The 16,194-nt window shown below is 39.7% G+C and overlaps 1 protein-coding gene across 3 annotated transcripts in view; it reads left to right on the plus strand.

Moving 5' to 3' along the window:
• The first annotated feature begins 3,122 nt into the window (after positions 1-3,122).
• The window catches only part of PRDM1 (PR/SET domain 1), a 116,842-nt gene continuing 103,770 nt past the window's right edge, over positions 3,123-16,194 (plus strand). Inside the window, exon 1 of one of the 3 annotated variants that reach the window (XM_063666473.1) lies at positions 3,123-3,229. Coding sequence is in view for 1 of the 3 variants with exons in the window: in XM_063666472.1 (XP_063522542.1) it covers positions 3,208-3,216 (9 nt within the window). In the remaining 2 variants the exon portion in view is untranslated. Of the gene's footprint in view, positions 3,230-3,512; positions 3,530-16,194 lie in introns of those variants that run through there. The other 2 variants (XM_063666472.1, XM_063666475.1) reach the window with 2 other exon arrangements.

Genomic DNA, 16,194 nt, shown 5'->3' on the forward strand with positions numbered 1-16,194 from the left:
GGCAGAGCCTTACAGTGAAGAGGCTGCTGCAGCAAGTGAGCCAGGGAGCAAGACAAGAGGCCTAGACTGGAGCAGTAGGAATTAGAAAGGAAGGGAAGGGGCATATCTGAGGCACAATTAGGAGTTTAAATCAGGCAGGACTTGATAACTGACTTAAAGTGGAGGGCAGAAAAAGAGAAGATTTGAGCATGGCTTCCAGGTTTGTAGTATGGGTGACTGGGAGGTTGAACTAAGTAAGATCTAAAATGTCCGAAGGGAGAATGGTAGGAGAGGTGATGAGTTTAGCTCCATATATATCCAAGTGGTTTCTTTGTATTTGTGAAAGAGGGAATTTGGAGGACAGAAGAGAAGTTTAGACCAGAGATATTCCTTCTAGGTGACCTAGTGATAATTATACTAATTTTAAAGGGAAAACAACTTTCATTTCAACCATCCAAATTGGCTTCCAAAAGCAGGGATTAAAAACAGCTATATTTTTAAATTAACATTTTACATATCTATTCTATGTCATTTTTTTCCAGATAGCAAAACAAAAATGATCTTTCTGGTTATTTAATTAATTCTTATTCTAGACTGCACTTTTTGGTAGATTTTCAGCTAACTTCCCAGAGAAAATAATAATCTCTTCCCCCAAAAGAGTTACCATGTTTGGTTGTGAAATAGCTAGTGGGGTAAGACCATACCCTTTCATTTTGTAAAAGTATAAGGGAGAAGTTAAGCAAATTCAAAGGCCATATTATATATTCAAAACAAATTTGGGGAAATACTTTCAAAATGATGTGTAATTAGTGGAAGTTACTATCACGACCAAACATTGAAGCAAATTGCTTTGTAAGCTTTCCCTTCTCCCTAATCAAACCTGTATATAAAAATAAAGCATGGAAGAATGGACAATACTATATTGTCACTTAAAACTACACACAGGAGGAAGCGTAACTTGTTTAACTTTAACAATAATAATTTATCGAGCATTTACTTTGTACCAGTCATTGTGCTAGGCAACTGTCAACACTTTACCTGGTTTCTTCTTACCCTCTGAAGTGTACAAATAACAAATAAACAACAACAACAAAAAAAAAAAACAACAAAAAATCCCAGAACTCTTAAAGTTTGAGCAACTTGCTAAAAGTTATCAGGTGTTGGAGAAATCTTTTTAGAGAGGAGAAAACAAAGCATTTTTTTTTTCCTTTCAAAGATCCAATTATTTATTGCAACTTGCCCTGACTTGTTACAGATGGACACCTGAAGGTCACCGTAGGCAAAAGAGTCTGACTGGTTCACAGGTTGCTGCTGTGCTTCAGAACCTAGTAAGTCAGGCACTGGAAAAGTGCAACATGTAAAATAACACTGTTATATAAATGTAAGAACAAATGAATGGGCCAAGCTCATGTTAGTGATCTGGAATGGTTTCTTTCTATAGATGAACTTATTTAGGACTATGGAAGAATGTTTTAGTCAGTGACCAGCCGCGATAATGACTGATAAGGGCGGTTAGTGATAAGTGATAAGGACAGGTACAGACATCGGACCGTTGGCTAGGCTCATCCAGAGCAGGCGCGCAGCCCTCTCCCTGCAACTTGTGCTGAACTGAGTCCAGTCCAGTCCCCCACAGGTTAGAGGTGAGACGGAAGCCATCGTGAGTTTGTCTTTTCAGCGAGCGCCGTTTCCTCGGTTGGATGACAAGCCAGCTTTGGTGGCCCTTCGCTCTCGCTACGCTAATAAACTACCTGGAGCAATTCCTTCTTCAAAAACAAATCACCACGTCAGCGCTCGGAGGGTGAAGCCCCTACTACTTTCTACTTTTGGTTGCGATGCTGGAGGCCCTTACAATTTCGCAGAACGTTTTGTGGACGCGCGAGCTCAGTGTTACCCTTGCAATGGGGAAAACATCTGCTTTCCGGGTCCTCGTCCTCCCCGGAGCGCGGACCCTGAACAGCCCCCGTCCGACCTCCCCGGCTCATCACCCCCTTCCAGAAACGCATGGAGCTCTTTTTCTTTCGACTGCCTCCTTTTTGTACTGGCCATCTCAAAATCAAAACAAAACAAAAAACAAAAGAAAACAAAACAATATCACTCAGGTGTGAAGCCCCAGTGCAGAAAGTGAAAGTGGGACTAATCCCGGCTGCTGCAGCACCGCCGAGTGCGTGCCAGGGTGGGGCGGGGCTCCAGGGCACGGCGCCCGGTCACGTGACGCGCGTCCGCCCAATCCCAGCGGCCCCGCGCCGCGCGCAGACCCGGGCCTGGGAAGCTCTTCTCGCTCAATGAAAGCTGTATTTTGGGCTGTTACCACCTAAACGCCACGTGGAAACGATGTACCTCCCTCCACTTCAGGTCCCCCTTGCCTGTAAACCTCGAGAGCTGGACGTCCCTAGCCTGGGAGTTCCAGGACACTGTGCACAATCACTTTCATCAACCGCTACCTACTAGGTAGGCGGGAAAGAGCTTTGCTTTCTAGGCGTGTGTCTCCAGATGGGCCCAGGAAAGATAGGGCCTCAGTTCTCTCTGGTTTGTTTGCTGGGGAGGGAGTTAGAGCTGTAAGCCTCCTTCCTCCAAAGCAGAAGTGCAAAGGGATGGTTGGAGGGAGTCCGAAACCTTTGGGTCCCAAGACACGACCTAAGGAGTCCCGCTGTCGCCACTCTTCCCAGTTTGGTAGAGGGGGCCCGTGAGTGGCATTTAGCTCTCGCAAAACTGGGCAGATAGACGCACATGTCGACCCTCCTTTTACAATATTTCGAAATGATTCTGCATTGTTTCTCTACTGGAATCGTTAATTATGCATAACTCAGTCTCTTACTTTAAAGGAACTGAAGTCCTAACTTTGGGTTAGGTTCTCTTACAAAGACTTCAGGGATGCTTAGCTGGCATCTCGGGTTTGATCCGCAAAATCCACCACGAAACAAAAGCTAGCTTTCCTCAACTCGGTAACAATAGGAGAACTGGTTTAAGCCACCTCTGGGTAGGCAACCCCCACCCCTAAAGCCCTCTTCACTCCAACCTGCCCCTAGGTATGTTTGTGTAATCAGAGACTGATTGTAGCTGCTTTGACGTTTCTCCTCAGGAAAGCTTAGTTTGCATTCATTGAAGTTGCTTGCTTTCTAGGTTTATCTAGGCCAGCAGGGAAGGTGCCACTTGGAAGATTGCTGGGTTTCCTACTTCGAAGTCTTCAGGAGCGGGCTGAGCTGCGCTGGTGTGCCGCTTAAGACTGCAATGAGGAGGGTGACGTTAGAAGGTCTTTAAAACGTTACGTTTGCTATTTTAGGAAATAGATTTTCAAAGAATCAAGGGTAGGGGACAAAATACATTTGGGCTAGGATTTTAGTGAAGAGGGATCACGCCCAGAATGAGGGATAGTAAAAGAGTGGTGGTATGGGGCTCTGATATCGCTTAATCTGTAAACTCTGGCAGTGTTAATCGATAGCTCTCCTCTGGCACTAATTCTTCGGTCTTTTAAAACGGAGTAGAAAGGGACGTTGGATTGATCATTACGGTTTGTCTGGAGAATAGAATTTCGTGTCACCAACTTGGAAGGGTAAATGAATTGCGGTGTCGGATACAGCTAATTTGGGGGAATGTAAGCTGGATGTCTTTTCCTAATTTATGAAACGTGAAGGGGGGTAAGGTATTTATTTGTATGCTAGTTGAAGTGGGGCAGGAGCACTGATTCCTGGTCAGTCACGCAAAAGCTGCGCCCAAAGTTTTAAAAAGCGCGGGGACCGTGGAGAGGGAGGCTAAGAGCCCGCGCTGCTGGGCTGGGCTCGGGTGCCGCGCTGGGGACGACGCATCTACTGAGCGGTCGCCGAAGACGCCGGGAGGCGAGGGGCGAGGTAAGACGCCGCCTAAAGAGGCCCGGGCTCTCCCCCCGGGGTCGTTGTTGGAAAAGCAAATTCCACGGTGAACTCTACCAAGCTCAGCGCGTACACAGCTAGCGGCTCTGGATTGGACTGCATTCGCCTAAATTGCGTAATTAAAAAAAAAATACACCACTGCCACCCTACAGCGACCCTTCCGCGGGAAGACGAGCGGGGACGCGTGACAGCGCGGGGATAGCTTCTCTATTACGTTTCTTGTTCTCCGAGCTCAAGCCCCCTTTTAAAAAGTCGCTCACCAAAAACGGGGTGGGGGATGGAGGTGGGGACGAGAAGTTTCCGAATGCTGAGTTCATTTGGACGAGGTGAGGAGAACTAGGGTCCTAACAGCAGGTCCAGAGGACTCTCGAGATAGGTTTAGAGCCCGTCCTTTTGTCTGGAGTGTCGCGGGACCCCAGAAATGGGTTGTGCAAGACAAACTTCCAGATAAATCTTTGCCCGGATCCCCCTGCGGTCAAAGCATCAGTCCTGCCCGTAACTTCCTAACGACATCTTCTTGGAGCAGATTCCGCGGCGGGGATGGCTGGGTGTGCAAACCGAAAACAGTTTGTCAGCGCTCCAGTCCCGCCGCGTCGGGAATGCGCGCCCGGCCACGCGGTCCGACCGGGTCCGGGGACCGCGCGCTTGTCGCGGGAGCTTCCCGGCTTGCGGAGGGCTTGAGTTTTTTGGCGGAGACAGAGGAGAGCCTCTGGTCGAGAGGATTAGAGCGCGCGTTTTCTCCGCCGAGCACGCTGCCCGACGCCGTCGCAGCAGCGCACTTCCCGGTTTTGAAAGCCAGAGAGATGAGTCAAGCGCAAAAGCTCCGGAGTGACAATGCGAGCTTTTGGCCAGCTTCATCCTCCTCCCCATTCCCTAGCCTTCTTTTAAGTCTTCGGTTCGTGACAAGTCCATAGGTTAGGCTTGCATGGAAGAGGGTCGGGGCAGGTGCCAGCTCAGGGCACCTACCCGGCGTTGTCACGTTCCCTTTGGGATCAATGATCTTTCATAACCAGGCTGGGCATGTTCGTGCAGCCCTCTGGGCACTCTGGGGGACGTTCTCATAAGGCTTTTTTTCTTTTCTTTTCTACCTTTTAACAGAACCTTCTAGGAAAAGTGTTTTTTAAAGTTTTAAATATGCTGATGTCTACAGAAACGGATAACAAAATTTCACAGCGGAAGGGAGGAAACAAAAGGAAAAGGTGTTTTACTTGGCAGTCATTGCTGAAACTACCATAGTGTAGGATACAGGAAGAGCGTTTCAGAAGAGAATTGGTTAAGTAAAACCTTCAGCTGTAACGTAATAGAAAAGACACAGTATATGGGAAAAATAATAAAATGTACACTAGATACATTATGCAGACGACTGGGAACCTGTGCTCCCACTGAAAGCCTCTTTCTCCCAGGGAGAATATTTGTGGAGGAAAATTATTTGGTTATTTTCACAATATTACATTTTCCTTTGAATGAAAGTTTTTTTTTTTTCATCAGTCAGCTAGACTTGGTTCTTTAATTAGGAGGGACAATGAAGTTTCTAACAGATGTTGTCAGCCACAAACTCTGATCCAAAATAATAAGTGTAATTAATTTTCGGGGACATCTTTAGTTTGTAAGGCCTGAAATTAAAATACGATGCTTTTAAACATTGTGGTTCAAAAATGTAGGAAAACGTTTGTTCCAGATCTTATAGTGGCACCATTTCCTTGCTCTGTGTTGGAAAAGCCTTAAGTAGCATATGACCCTTCTCTCTCACTCCAAAACCTCTTTTTTCAAACTTGATTTCTTTCTGATCTTAGAAATTCTACTTTAAAAATATTTCCTGGTTTTTAAAAGTCAGCCAGATGAGGTGAAATCCTTAAAATATAACATATTCCTGATCAGATCACATAACTTTTCTCATAAACTGAGTGTTATAAAGAATATGCTTAAGCAACTCTTCATCTAAATATAGCTTTCAAATATGTATAATTTAATCTGAGTCAGTGTTGTCAAACTTCCAGTACCCTGAAATATAAGCACAAAGATCAAATTATCTATAATTGTCAGATAAATGTGGTAGTCACTGGTTCTGCTTGGTGTAGCAAAAATTAATTAACAATCATTTTAAATTGAATATACAATGTTAAGACAAAATATTGAGTGGGATGCTCTAATATATCCAGCTCTTAATTCTTATGGCATCATGTCTTCTAAACTCTATATGGTGTGTTGAAGATTTGAAGATTTGTCTTTGTAAGTTACCTGTTTCCTACACATTGGAAAGAGGGGGAAGTTAATATGTTTTCTGTAGCATTCAACTCCTCTGCTGCCAAAACGTCTTATAGTTTGGACTGCATTTTAATATATGCCATATATTGAAATCTATTTGGTTTTGAACAAGCTGCAGCCTCTGTGCAAATAACCTGTCATCCTTTAGTGGATCTTTATGGCTATTTTAAATAAAAGTTTTTTTAAAGTGCCAAGAGAGAACATTACAAAGTGAGGTCTGTCTTCTTGGGATTCTATATCTATTTGAGTGTGAAGGGTAGATAGGGCTGATGTTACATCTTTTGACAGAGGGCTAGTAGAATCCTATGTTTCTGACACAAATTAAATGTGATTTCTGCCAAATTGACTGTCTCCTGGCGTGGAGGCATATCACCACGATTTTGGTTTGCCACATTGAAGTAAATAAGAAAACAAAGGCTGGACTTGCAAAGGCTACTACTTATTTTTCAGCTTCTTTAATGACTAGGATTCTTTCACTTATCTGCCCTGGACTATACACTGACAGGCTGCTGGAATTCTGAGCAGTAAAAAAATTCTAGATGGCCAATATAATTTAAATGACAAATGTGTATTGAGCACATACTATAAGGACAGGGGTAAAAAGTGGAAGACCAGTAACAGCCTTCCAAATGAACGGGCCTTACCAATAAGCCTAAGACACTGGGATGGGGCTGCAACTTCTTTTCATAGCAGTTTCATAAGGCTTTCTTTTCTTTTCTACCTTTTAATAGAATCTCTGTTGAATGATTTTTTTTTATATTGTACTAAGTAGTTTTTCCTAGCTGTCTCAATTGTTCTAGAGCTTCTTCATGTGTCATGGAAGGCATGAAAGTCTGGGCCAGGATTATAATTGTTAAAAAAATCATTTTTCTCAGTTTGTTCTCTCTTTTTAAATACTAGGATATTTGCTTGGTTAATAGTAGAATTTTAGTCCTTTCTTTAAAAAAATTGTTTGTTCTTCATTAACATTAATGACATTTCTCAACTGCATTTGCTTCAGTCTCATTTGGGAATCTGCCTAGTCTTGTCTCCTTAACAGGTTAGCGGTGATGATACCTTAGTACCAGAGGTTCCCTGAGTTTTGCTGTCAACTCACTTATATGCCTTTTTTAAGGGAAGTAGGTTGGAGGGGTTACCCTCATAAAGCTCGTATTCTCCATATTTGTAAAAGGAATTTTGAAGCATTTCTTTACCCATTGGAAATTATAAAATCATTGCAGACATTACAAAGTAGCAGAAAATGCTGGAAAACAAAAGAAGAGATCTCTGGACTTTGTAATGGGCATTTGGATGAGAGCTTCTAGATTATGTACTGAAAAAAGGAACTATACTTTCTATTTCAGTAGTATTTTATTGTTCAGTAGTGAAGTTTTAAATATGATGGTTTCTTGCCCTTCAAAAATGTACCTTAACACTGTATGCTCAAGCAGAATTAAAAAGTAAGCTGGTTGAGTTTAGAAATATTCTATTAGAAAACTGTGTATGTTTAGTTGGTTTCTATTTTATGTTAAACAAAGTGCAGGGAGTTTGAATAAATGAATTTTAAGTATTTTTATTACAAATTTAATTTACTTCTGGTTGTGGTTTTTTAAGTTTGCTCTTTAAATAAACATTGCTGCCTTTCACAGCATTTCACATTTGAAATATCTGTATATTGTGTTGTGGGTCCATCAAGCTGAAAGCTTGTGGCAAAATATTAACCTTTTTTCAATTTTTTAATTGAAAGGATACTTTAAACTGTGAGAAGTGGCACGTGTCTGTAGTCCCAGCTATTTGGGAGGCTGAAGCAGGAGGATTGTTTGAGCCTAGGAGTTCAAAGCCAGCCTGGACAACATAGCGAGACCCCATCTCCTAAAAAAAAAGGGAATACTTTAAATATAAGACATACTTGAAAAAACTTTTTAGAACATTTTACATTTGACATTTCTGTCTCTAACATAAATTAATATATAAGGTGCAACATTTTGCTTGATAGGAAGTTTATACTGTAAATAAACCCATAAGTCAAATGAATATACTTGGTTTCTTTCTATACACATGACAGTTAATTTTACTTTATTTAGATTTTTGCTTCTCCTAGGATTACCAGTTTCAAAAAGTTTCTTCTTCAGTCAGACTTCGGGAAGCTAGTCCACCTAATTTAAAATAAAATGACATGAATTCCCAGTATTTCATTTGTTCATTTCACATCTTTTCTTTGTCTGCCCAAGGACTGTTAGTCAACTTTCATCAAAAGAAAACTATTTTTACCATTTATAGTTATGCCTGTGCCAGGCTGGTAATATCCATCTTCCCTTATTGGGTTACTATAATCAACCTGGCTATTGTTTTGCATTGGGATTTTTAAAAGTTAATACATATATATATATTTTTTTTTTGAGACAGGATCTCACTCTGTCACTCAGGTTGGAGTTCAATGGCATAATCTTGGTTTATTGCAGCCTCAACCTCCTAGGCTCAAGCAATCCTCCCACCTCAGCCTCCCAAGTAGCTGGGACCACAGGCATGTGCCACCACACCCAGCTAATTTTGTTTAATTTTTATTGAGATGGGATCTCACTGTGTTGCCCAGGTTGGTCTCAAACTCCTGGGCTCAAGTGGTCCTTTTGTCTTGGCTTCCCAATGTGCTGGTAATACAGGCATGAGCCACCACGCCCAGCCCAAATGTGTTTTTTCATAAAATTTAGAAAACAGGGGGTTGGGCAGCAGTGGCTCACACTTGTAATTCCAGCACTTTGGGAGGCAAGGTGGGAGGACTGCTTGAGGCCAGGAGTTTGAGACCAGCCTGGGCAATATATCAAGACCCCCATGTCTACAAAAAAAAAAAATTAGAAAACACATTGTGATCAATTAGAACAAAATTTGTATACAAAAGTGACACATGTTTTTTGCTTTTTTTTTTTTTGGCATTAAACTAGAGCAAGATACCAGTTCCAGGAAGTTTCTAGTTCGTGATTAGGTGAAACACTACACCTCAGAACCAGAGAGAATTGTTGTCCCAAGTATGCGGTCGACCCAGTGCCTCTGCTCATCATATTATTGTCTGCTCCTGACAGTCCAGTGTAGACTTAACATCCAAGGAAACATTTTGTTCAGCCAGGGGCACTCCTCCTGTGGACTTTGATTATGTGGGTTGCCACTGCTGTGTTACTTGCCTTACACTAAGTCCTCTCAGACTCGAGTGTCATTGTGTGATGGGCTCAGGTGTACCTAAGCTACCTTCCAATTCCATGCCCTCCTTGCACTGGCTCAGGACCATGACTGCAGTAGAAATAAACTTAGACCTAGTGTTTACCAACAAGCTCATGTAACCTTTGGAGTGCAGTGCCTCAATTTCTTTATGGGTTAAATATAAGTTATTGAGATTAAATGATATTTGCAAAAATATCCAACTTAAATCCAAGGGTTTCAGAGTATTTTAAGTTATTTTTAAAGGGCAAAGTATGTGACCTTCCTTTATCTATGTGTTTCTTATTTTTTGAGACGGAGTCTCGCTCTGTCGCCCAGGCTGGAGTGCAGTGGCGCCATCTCCGCTCGCTGTAAGCTCCGCCTCCTGGGTTCACGCCATTCTCCCGCCTCAGCCTCCCAAGTAGCTGGGACTACAGGCGCCTGCCACCACGCCTGGCTAATTTTTTATATTTTTAATAGAGATGGGGTTTCACCGTGTTAGCCAGGATGGTCTCGATCTCCTGACCTCGTGATCTGCCTGCCTTGGCCTCCCAAAGTGCTGGGATTACAGGGGTGAGCCACCGCGCCCGGCATTATCTATGTATTTCAACTATACCAAAAACTATAGAGAATATTATAAACCAACACCTATCTCCAATATACTTATTTCTGTGTACCTATCTCCAAGATATTTCAAAGCTATCTTTAACTCATCTTTAAAAAATATATACAAGCCAGGGGCAGTGGTGCACGCCTGTAGTCCCAGCTACTCTCAAGGCTGAGGTAGAGGCTGAGGTAGGAGGATCGCTTGAAGCCAGAGGTTCAAGGCTGCTGTGAGCTATGATAGTGCCTTTGGATAGCCGCTTCACTCCAGCCTGGGCAACACAGTGAGACTCCATCTTTAAAAAATAAAATAAAAAATTAAAATACGTACATTTTTAAATGTTAAATCCTCCTATATACTCTTTCCATCTCTTTTCCCTCCCTCCCTCACCAAGGTTATTTCCATGTATGTTTTCCATGTATGTAATTTCCATGTATGTACAGACTTTTATATTTGTATGTATAGTAATGTTTGTCTTATTAAAGAAAGCTGACATAAATAGTATCATATCATACACGTGTTCTTTTTAACTAAGCATTATGTTTTTCTGAGATATATTCATACCGATATATGTTGCTTTGTTTCATTCCATTATCAATACTGTAGTAGTCTGTTAATGGACATGCCATTATTAATTTATCTATTTTATAATGTTCACTATTTCAAGTGAGGCTGTTGTGAACTTCTCATACATATCTCCCTGTACACAGGTATAACTGTCTTTCTAGGATACCACATAGAAATGGAATTGTGGGGTCATAGGATATGAATATTATCAACTTTGATAAATATCACTAAATTGATTTTCAGAGTGGTTGCATTAATTTACACCGATACTATTATAGCTTCATGTGAGTGTTCCTTTTGCAAGTATATTGTCACCAACACTTTGATAAGGCCTGACTTTCAAATACTTTTCCACTTCGGCTGGGTCTAAGATGGTGACTCATTTTTAAATTATGTTTTCCTGACCTAGTGAAATTGAGCATCTTTTCACTGTTGGACACCTGGTTTTCCTCTGCTGTGAATTGCTTGTTCGTATCCTTTGCTCATTTTTTATTTGGGGAGGTTTGTTTTTATTAATAATTTATTATTCTGTGTCTAGTGTGGATTCTAATTCCTTATTGGTATGTTTGCTGTAAAAATATTTTCCTAAATCTTTGGTTTAGCCTTGCATTGTTGATGGTGTCTTAAAAATGCAAAATGTTTTTAATACAATGAAATGTATTCATCTTGTAGAGTTTATCGTTTTGTCTTTTAAGAAATTCTCATCTAAAAGTTATAGATCTATTTACCCATATATTCTTCTAAAAGTTTCATAAAATTTTGCGGAGTATTTAACTTACCTAAAATGTATTATTGTTGTTGTTATGAGATAGAAAGCTGTTTTACTCTATCAAGTGGATAACTAAGTATCCAGGCACCTTTTGTTAAGTAGCCCATCCTTTCCTTATACTTTTAAAATGCCATCTCTGTCATGTATCAGTTTCGTGTATACTTCTGTATGTCTCTTTTCTTGTCATTGGTCTATTTGTCTTTGTTCCACTATCCTTGTTCCATTACACTGGAGAACATTGCTGTATGTCTTGATATCTGATAGAGTGAGTTCCCAATTGTGTTTTTCAAAATTGTCTTGGTTATTCTTGGTGTTTTGCTCTCCTGTATGGATTGTAGAGTCAGTAGATATACTTTTTAAAAAGTGGGAAAACATTATAAAAAATATTTTTGAGCTAATATCCACAATAACTTTTTGTAGATCTGAAACTGGAAATATTTAATGGTTTCTCTATTTAATTGTTGGATCTTCACTGAAATGCAGTATGTGGTTGATACAAAACTAACTTGAAACCTGCTGTTGAATTTGGCTGTCCTGAATTTCAGTGCATGAACAAAGTTGGAGAAGTTAATTTAGATTAAAAAAAAAATTGGAGCTTGACTAAGCCGAAGTGTTGGGTTGCAAAAAAAAAATGAGGTTTTTTGTTTTCTTAAGTAGCATTTGAATTGAGATGTAGAGGTAAGGCCAGGTAATCGCTTTCTTTTCTCGTTTTGTCATTAAGCTGAGGTAGAACAATGGGTGTTACTTGAGAGCTGCCCTTCTAACCCTTGCTGCTCTTAAAATGCCTTCAGGTCATCACAAGGTTCTTAGTGGTGTTTTAATTTTTTAATTTAATGTTTAACTTCTGAGAGAATTGCTTATAAACATTTACTTTGTTGATGTTGCTGGGACATGGTTAGATAATGGTGGCTATGGGTGATGATAAGGGATTTCATAGTATGTTTATTTTGAGGAGTGATTAAAAGTAGGATTGTCATAGTTTTATTTAATTGGAAATTTATTTTGGATTCTTTCGTCCTTAAGGCATCTAATATTAGAAATGAATTTTAATGTTAAAAGGTAGAAAGATGTCTAACTCTCAAGGTTTTTAAAATGTATTCTGCTTATACAAACTTAGAAAATATTTTTTATTATCCTCATCAAATGTGACTTGACATCATAGTTGTTTTATAAATATTTTGAGATTTATTTTCTTACTTATTGCCTTTGCCCACTAGAAGAAAAAATGATATTTGAGGCATTCTATTCATTCCATGTTATAACTTATCAAGGATTGGCCCTAGATACTCTGTGTTTACCTATAGAGAGTGTGGTTGCTGGTTCAAGGTCCTGATTTTTCTCAATTTTTCATCCTTTTCTGTTCTGAGCTTCACTTGACCAGGTTCCTCAATTGTGTGTGGCCAAGAGAGGAGGAATAGAGTTGATCATTCTCTTTTGGAGCATTCAGCAGGATTACATGTTATGGAATTTAGGAATTTTTACTTTATTATAATGCAGTGTTATTAGTTTGTGATTATTTTTGTTCTTTTTCTTTTTATGTAAGTTGATTTATTCCAAGTTAAGAAAGACCAAGATATACCTAGTCAGAGAATACCTTTACAGACATACATAGGAACGGAGATTTGGAATTTAAGACAGTTGCTCATTGATTCCTTCACTCATCATGCATAAGCATGCATATTATGAATAAAGTGTCAGTATAATGTATTGTCCAAAGCAGGACACTTTTGAGACTGAAAGGGAGCATTAGGGACAATTATACCAGGACTATAAACACAAATCAGGATCTTCCCTGGCAGGTTATCAGATACTGACTACTGTGTGTCATGCTTCCTACATTCAGGACATTTTAAATAATTTAGTTAACAATCAGGGTGGGAAAGGAAGGGAAAGAGTTGATTAGAAAGAAGAGGGAGGCTTCACCCACAGACTGCAGGTTTATTGGGTGCTAAGTGTGCCCTGCTGTAGTCTGTTAGTTTCATTTCATTGGCATACTCTACCTTGCTTCTTTACTATCTATCCTTAGACATTTTAAAAAATTATCTTTAGCTTCTGCATTACATTTATTTGGGGCTGGTAACATACTTTTGGCCCTTGTCTTTGTTACTATTTTTCTTACTTTATAGTTGGATTAATTGGATTTTCAGACCATTCTCTAGGCAAAATTGGTTAGCTGTTTCTTTTGACCACTTAGGAAGAAGGCCTCCTAGTAATGCATGTGCTTTTTATTCCTGTCTGATTGCTCCAATCAAATGTTTTGTAGGTGGTTTATCTGGAACATAAAGAATCTGAAAGGAGCACAGACTTTCACCCCAGGTCCAGATCTTGCTAATTTTTGGACATGAGTGTACTCGGTTCTCAAGGCAGAACAGCTTTGTGTGCCTGTATTCCAGCATTGTTGCTTTAATTGCAGTTTGCTTCCTTCTCCAAAGAGAGAGTGAGTGGTGAATCAGTGGAGGAGTGACAGATGGAGGGAGGGGTCACCTTTCCTTGTGTAGGTATATGGACTGTTTTGCAAAGAGTCATTTTGTTTTTGTGGGTAATGCTCTCCCCCCCTTTTCTGAAATCTATATCTGAGAGTACAAAATATGGGAGTGTGTGTTTGCTGATAATCAGATCAAAGGTTCCCAGGGGGCTAACCTACCTGAAAAGGGAAAGGGGCTATCGTGGCTCTCTGCAGCCTGACCTCTCCACTCTCTTATTGTAACAAAGTTTTTGATAGGCATCTAGATAGAAAGCTGCTGGGGGGTACTTCCCAGGTGCTTCTGAGATGGAATGTATGCATCTATCCATGGATACGATAAATGTGAGCTATTAAGGGTAGAAAAAAAACAGTAACATATATGCTAACATGAATATTGAAACAGATTGTTAATCTTTCATCAGAGCTTCTTGGTTTAGAATCCTTTTATTTGGCAATAATGAATGTAACTATTGACTAATATTGTTTAAGAGACTGCTATTTGTGGCACCAAAGATAAGCATAACCTGAGTGACTTCTTGACCCTTTGCAAATATTTACAGGCTGAAATAATATAGTTTGACAAAAGAGCCAAGTGATTTTGGAGTGGCTTATTTTCTGGTTTTCCTACAGTTCAGAAGATAATTTATCTGATAAAAATGGTAAGTGTTGCTTGTGGAGGTGTAATGGATTTTGAAACACAAAATATGGATTAATTTTTTGAGGCGGGATAGTAATGATGATAGTGGTATGTATGACACATGCTGTTATGAATATATTAAAAAGCATTTTAACATATTAGAGTCATCAAAAGTTACACCCACTTCCATTTTATACATTTTGGCATTTTTTGATTAAAAATATATTGTCAACATAAAACTACCATTTCTTGGAACAGATGCTTGTTAAAAATATATCCTTATCAGTTTATCAAAAACAATTGTTAAAAATGATATATTTGTGGAAAGGGGAAAAACTTTCCAAAATAAATATTTTTATGGAAACAATGAACTCTTTGCTAGATTTCCTCTTCTAGTACATGATTCTTCTAATAATGTAATACATTTACAACAGGTCTGATACCTTTAATTCTCCGGTTCTTTCATACAGTTAAGTGCTTGCTGCAATCTTCTTAAGGCTGAAAGAATGACACATTCAAGAAGTCTTTGACAGTGTTTAAACACCTCTTATCAAAACTTAATTTCCATGAATGATTGATTTTGGCACTTGATGGAAGGCTGAAGAATGTTCAATTACCCCATTTTCATGTGCTAATGAAGCCGAAAGTGACTTAAGAGGATTTCTTTACACTGTGGCAGCCTGTTTGGATATGCACATGACTTCTTAGGTTTCTCTCCCAGGGTTTGTCTCTACTAAATAGTTGTCTTATTGAGTAACTGTGGCTAATCTGTCTGCTTGGCCACAGGCCTTGGCCTTCCTCTGTAGAGTGGACTGTAATTAGTGAAGCTGTCAAACCAGGTGTTTAATTTCAAGAGAACTTATTTTGTTCAAATCTTCCAATAACTTGCCAAATCAATCAGGTTTAGATTTTCTGTTTGTTCACGAGCACTCCTTGAACTTTGAGTACAATGAATATGGAAAACCTTTTAAACTAGGAAAATATGCAACTTTCAATTCCAAACTTTGGGTTTATAAAGCTTGACTATGAGATTCAATTTTTCGCACATTGCGCTAGAATTATCATTAAAACACTTAACCTAAGCTTGGCTGGAAATACACATATCAAATTGAAGAATTTCCTGCCGTGTTTTTTGACAAGGGATGGCTGAATGAGGAAGAAGAAAAATTATACTGTAGGAAAATACATAAGACTCTCCCCACTAAAATACATGCAGTTCATGGGTTTAAATTTTGATGATTATGCTTCATGTTCTTGCATAATTTTAGTATTAGAAATGAGAAAACTTTATGGTTAGATATCCTTCAGGCTTGTGATCCCTTTCAGTTTATAATACTGTGGATCCAGAAAGGTTATTTCTCCAGCATCAGAAGACATCTGAGGCTTGCAGTAAAGTCACAGACTGGTTTTGTGACCCTAGATGAGGCACTTCTAGCCTTTTCAGTTCAAAACAACAATAGTCCTCATCCAAACTGCTCCTTACTTTCTCACAGCCTCCACTTCCTTCTCACGAAGGTATCCGATTCCTCTGAGCATAGAAAGTGCTGTATTCTGGGGACAGCAGGAACTTGTTTAGATTGAGGCAAGCATGCTGCGTGTAAACACTTAATGCGTGTGTTCTAGCAGACTCAGCCAAGACTGATGGATGACTTCTTTTTTCTTTTTCCTCCCTTGTATTGATGGTAGGACTGACTTCTCCAGATAACAACTGAGTTGTTGATTAGTGACTTTTGGTATAATCTTTACTTTTGTAGTAAGGAGGAAAATATGTCAAGGAAAGAAGCAGCTCCGTTTCCTCCACGGACCCCTATCTAATGAGCTTGCAATTATGAGAATTTAATACATTAGTCTTGTGGGGTGAACCTAAACTCTACA

The sequence above is a fragment of the Pongo pygmaeus genome, chromosome 5 (genome assembly GCF_028885625.2).
Source record: "Pongo pygmaeus isolate AG05252 chromosome 5, NHGRI_mPonPyg2-v2.0_pri, whole genome shotgun sequence".
NCBI classification, from domain to species: Eukaryota; Metazoa; Chordata; class Mammalia; order Primates; family Hominidae; genus Pongo; species Pongo pygmaeus.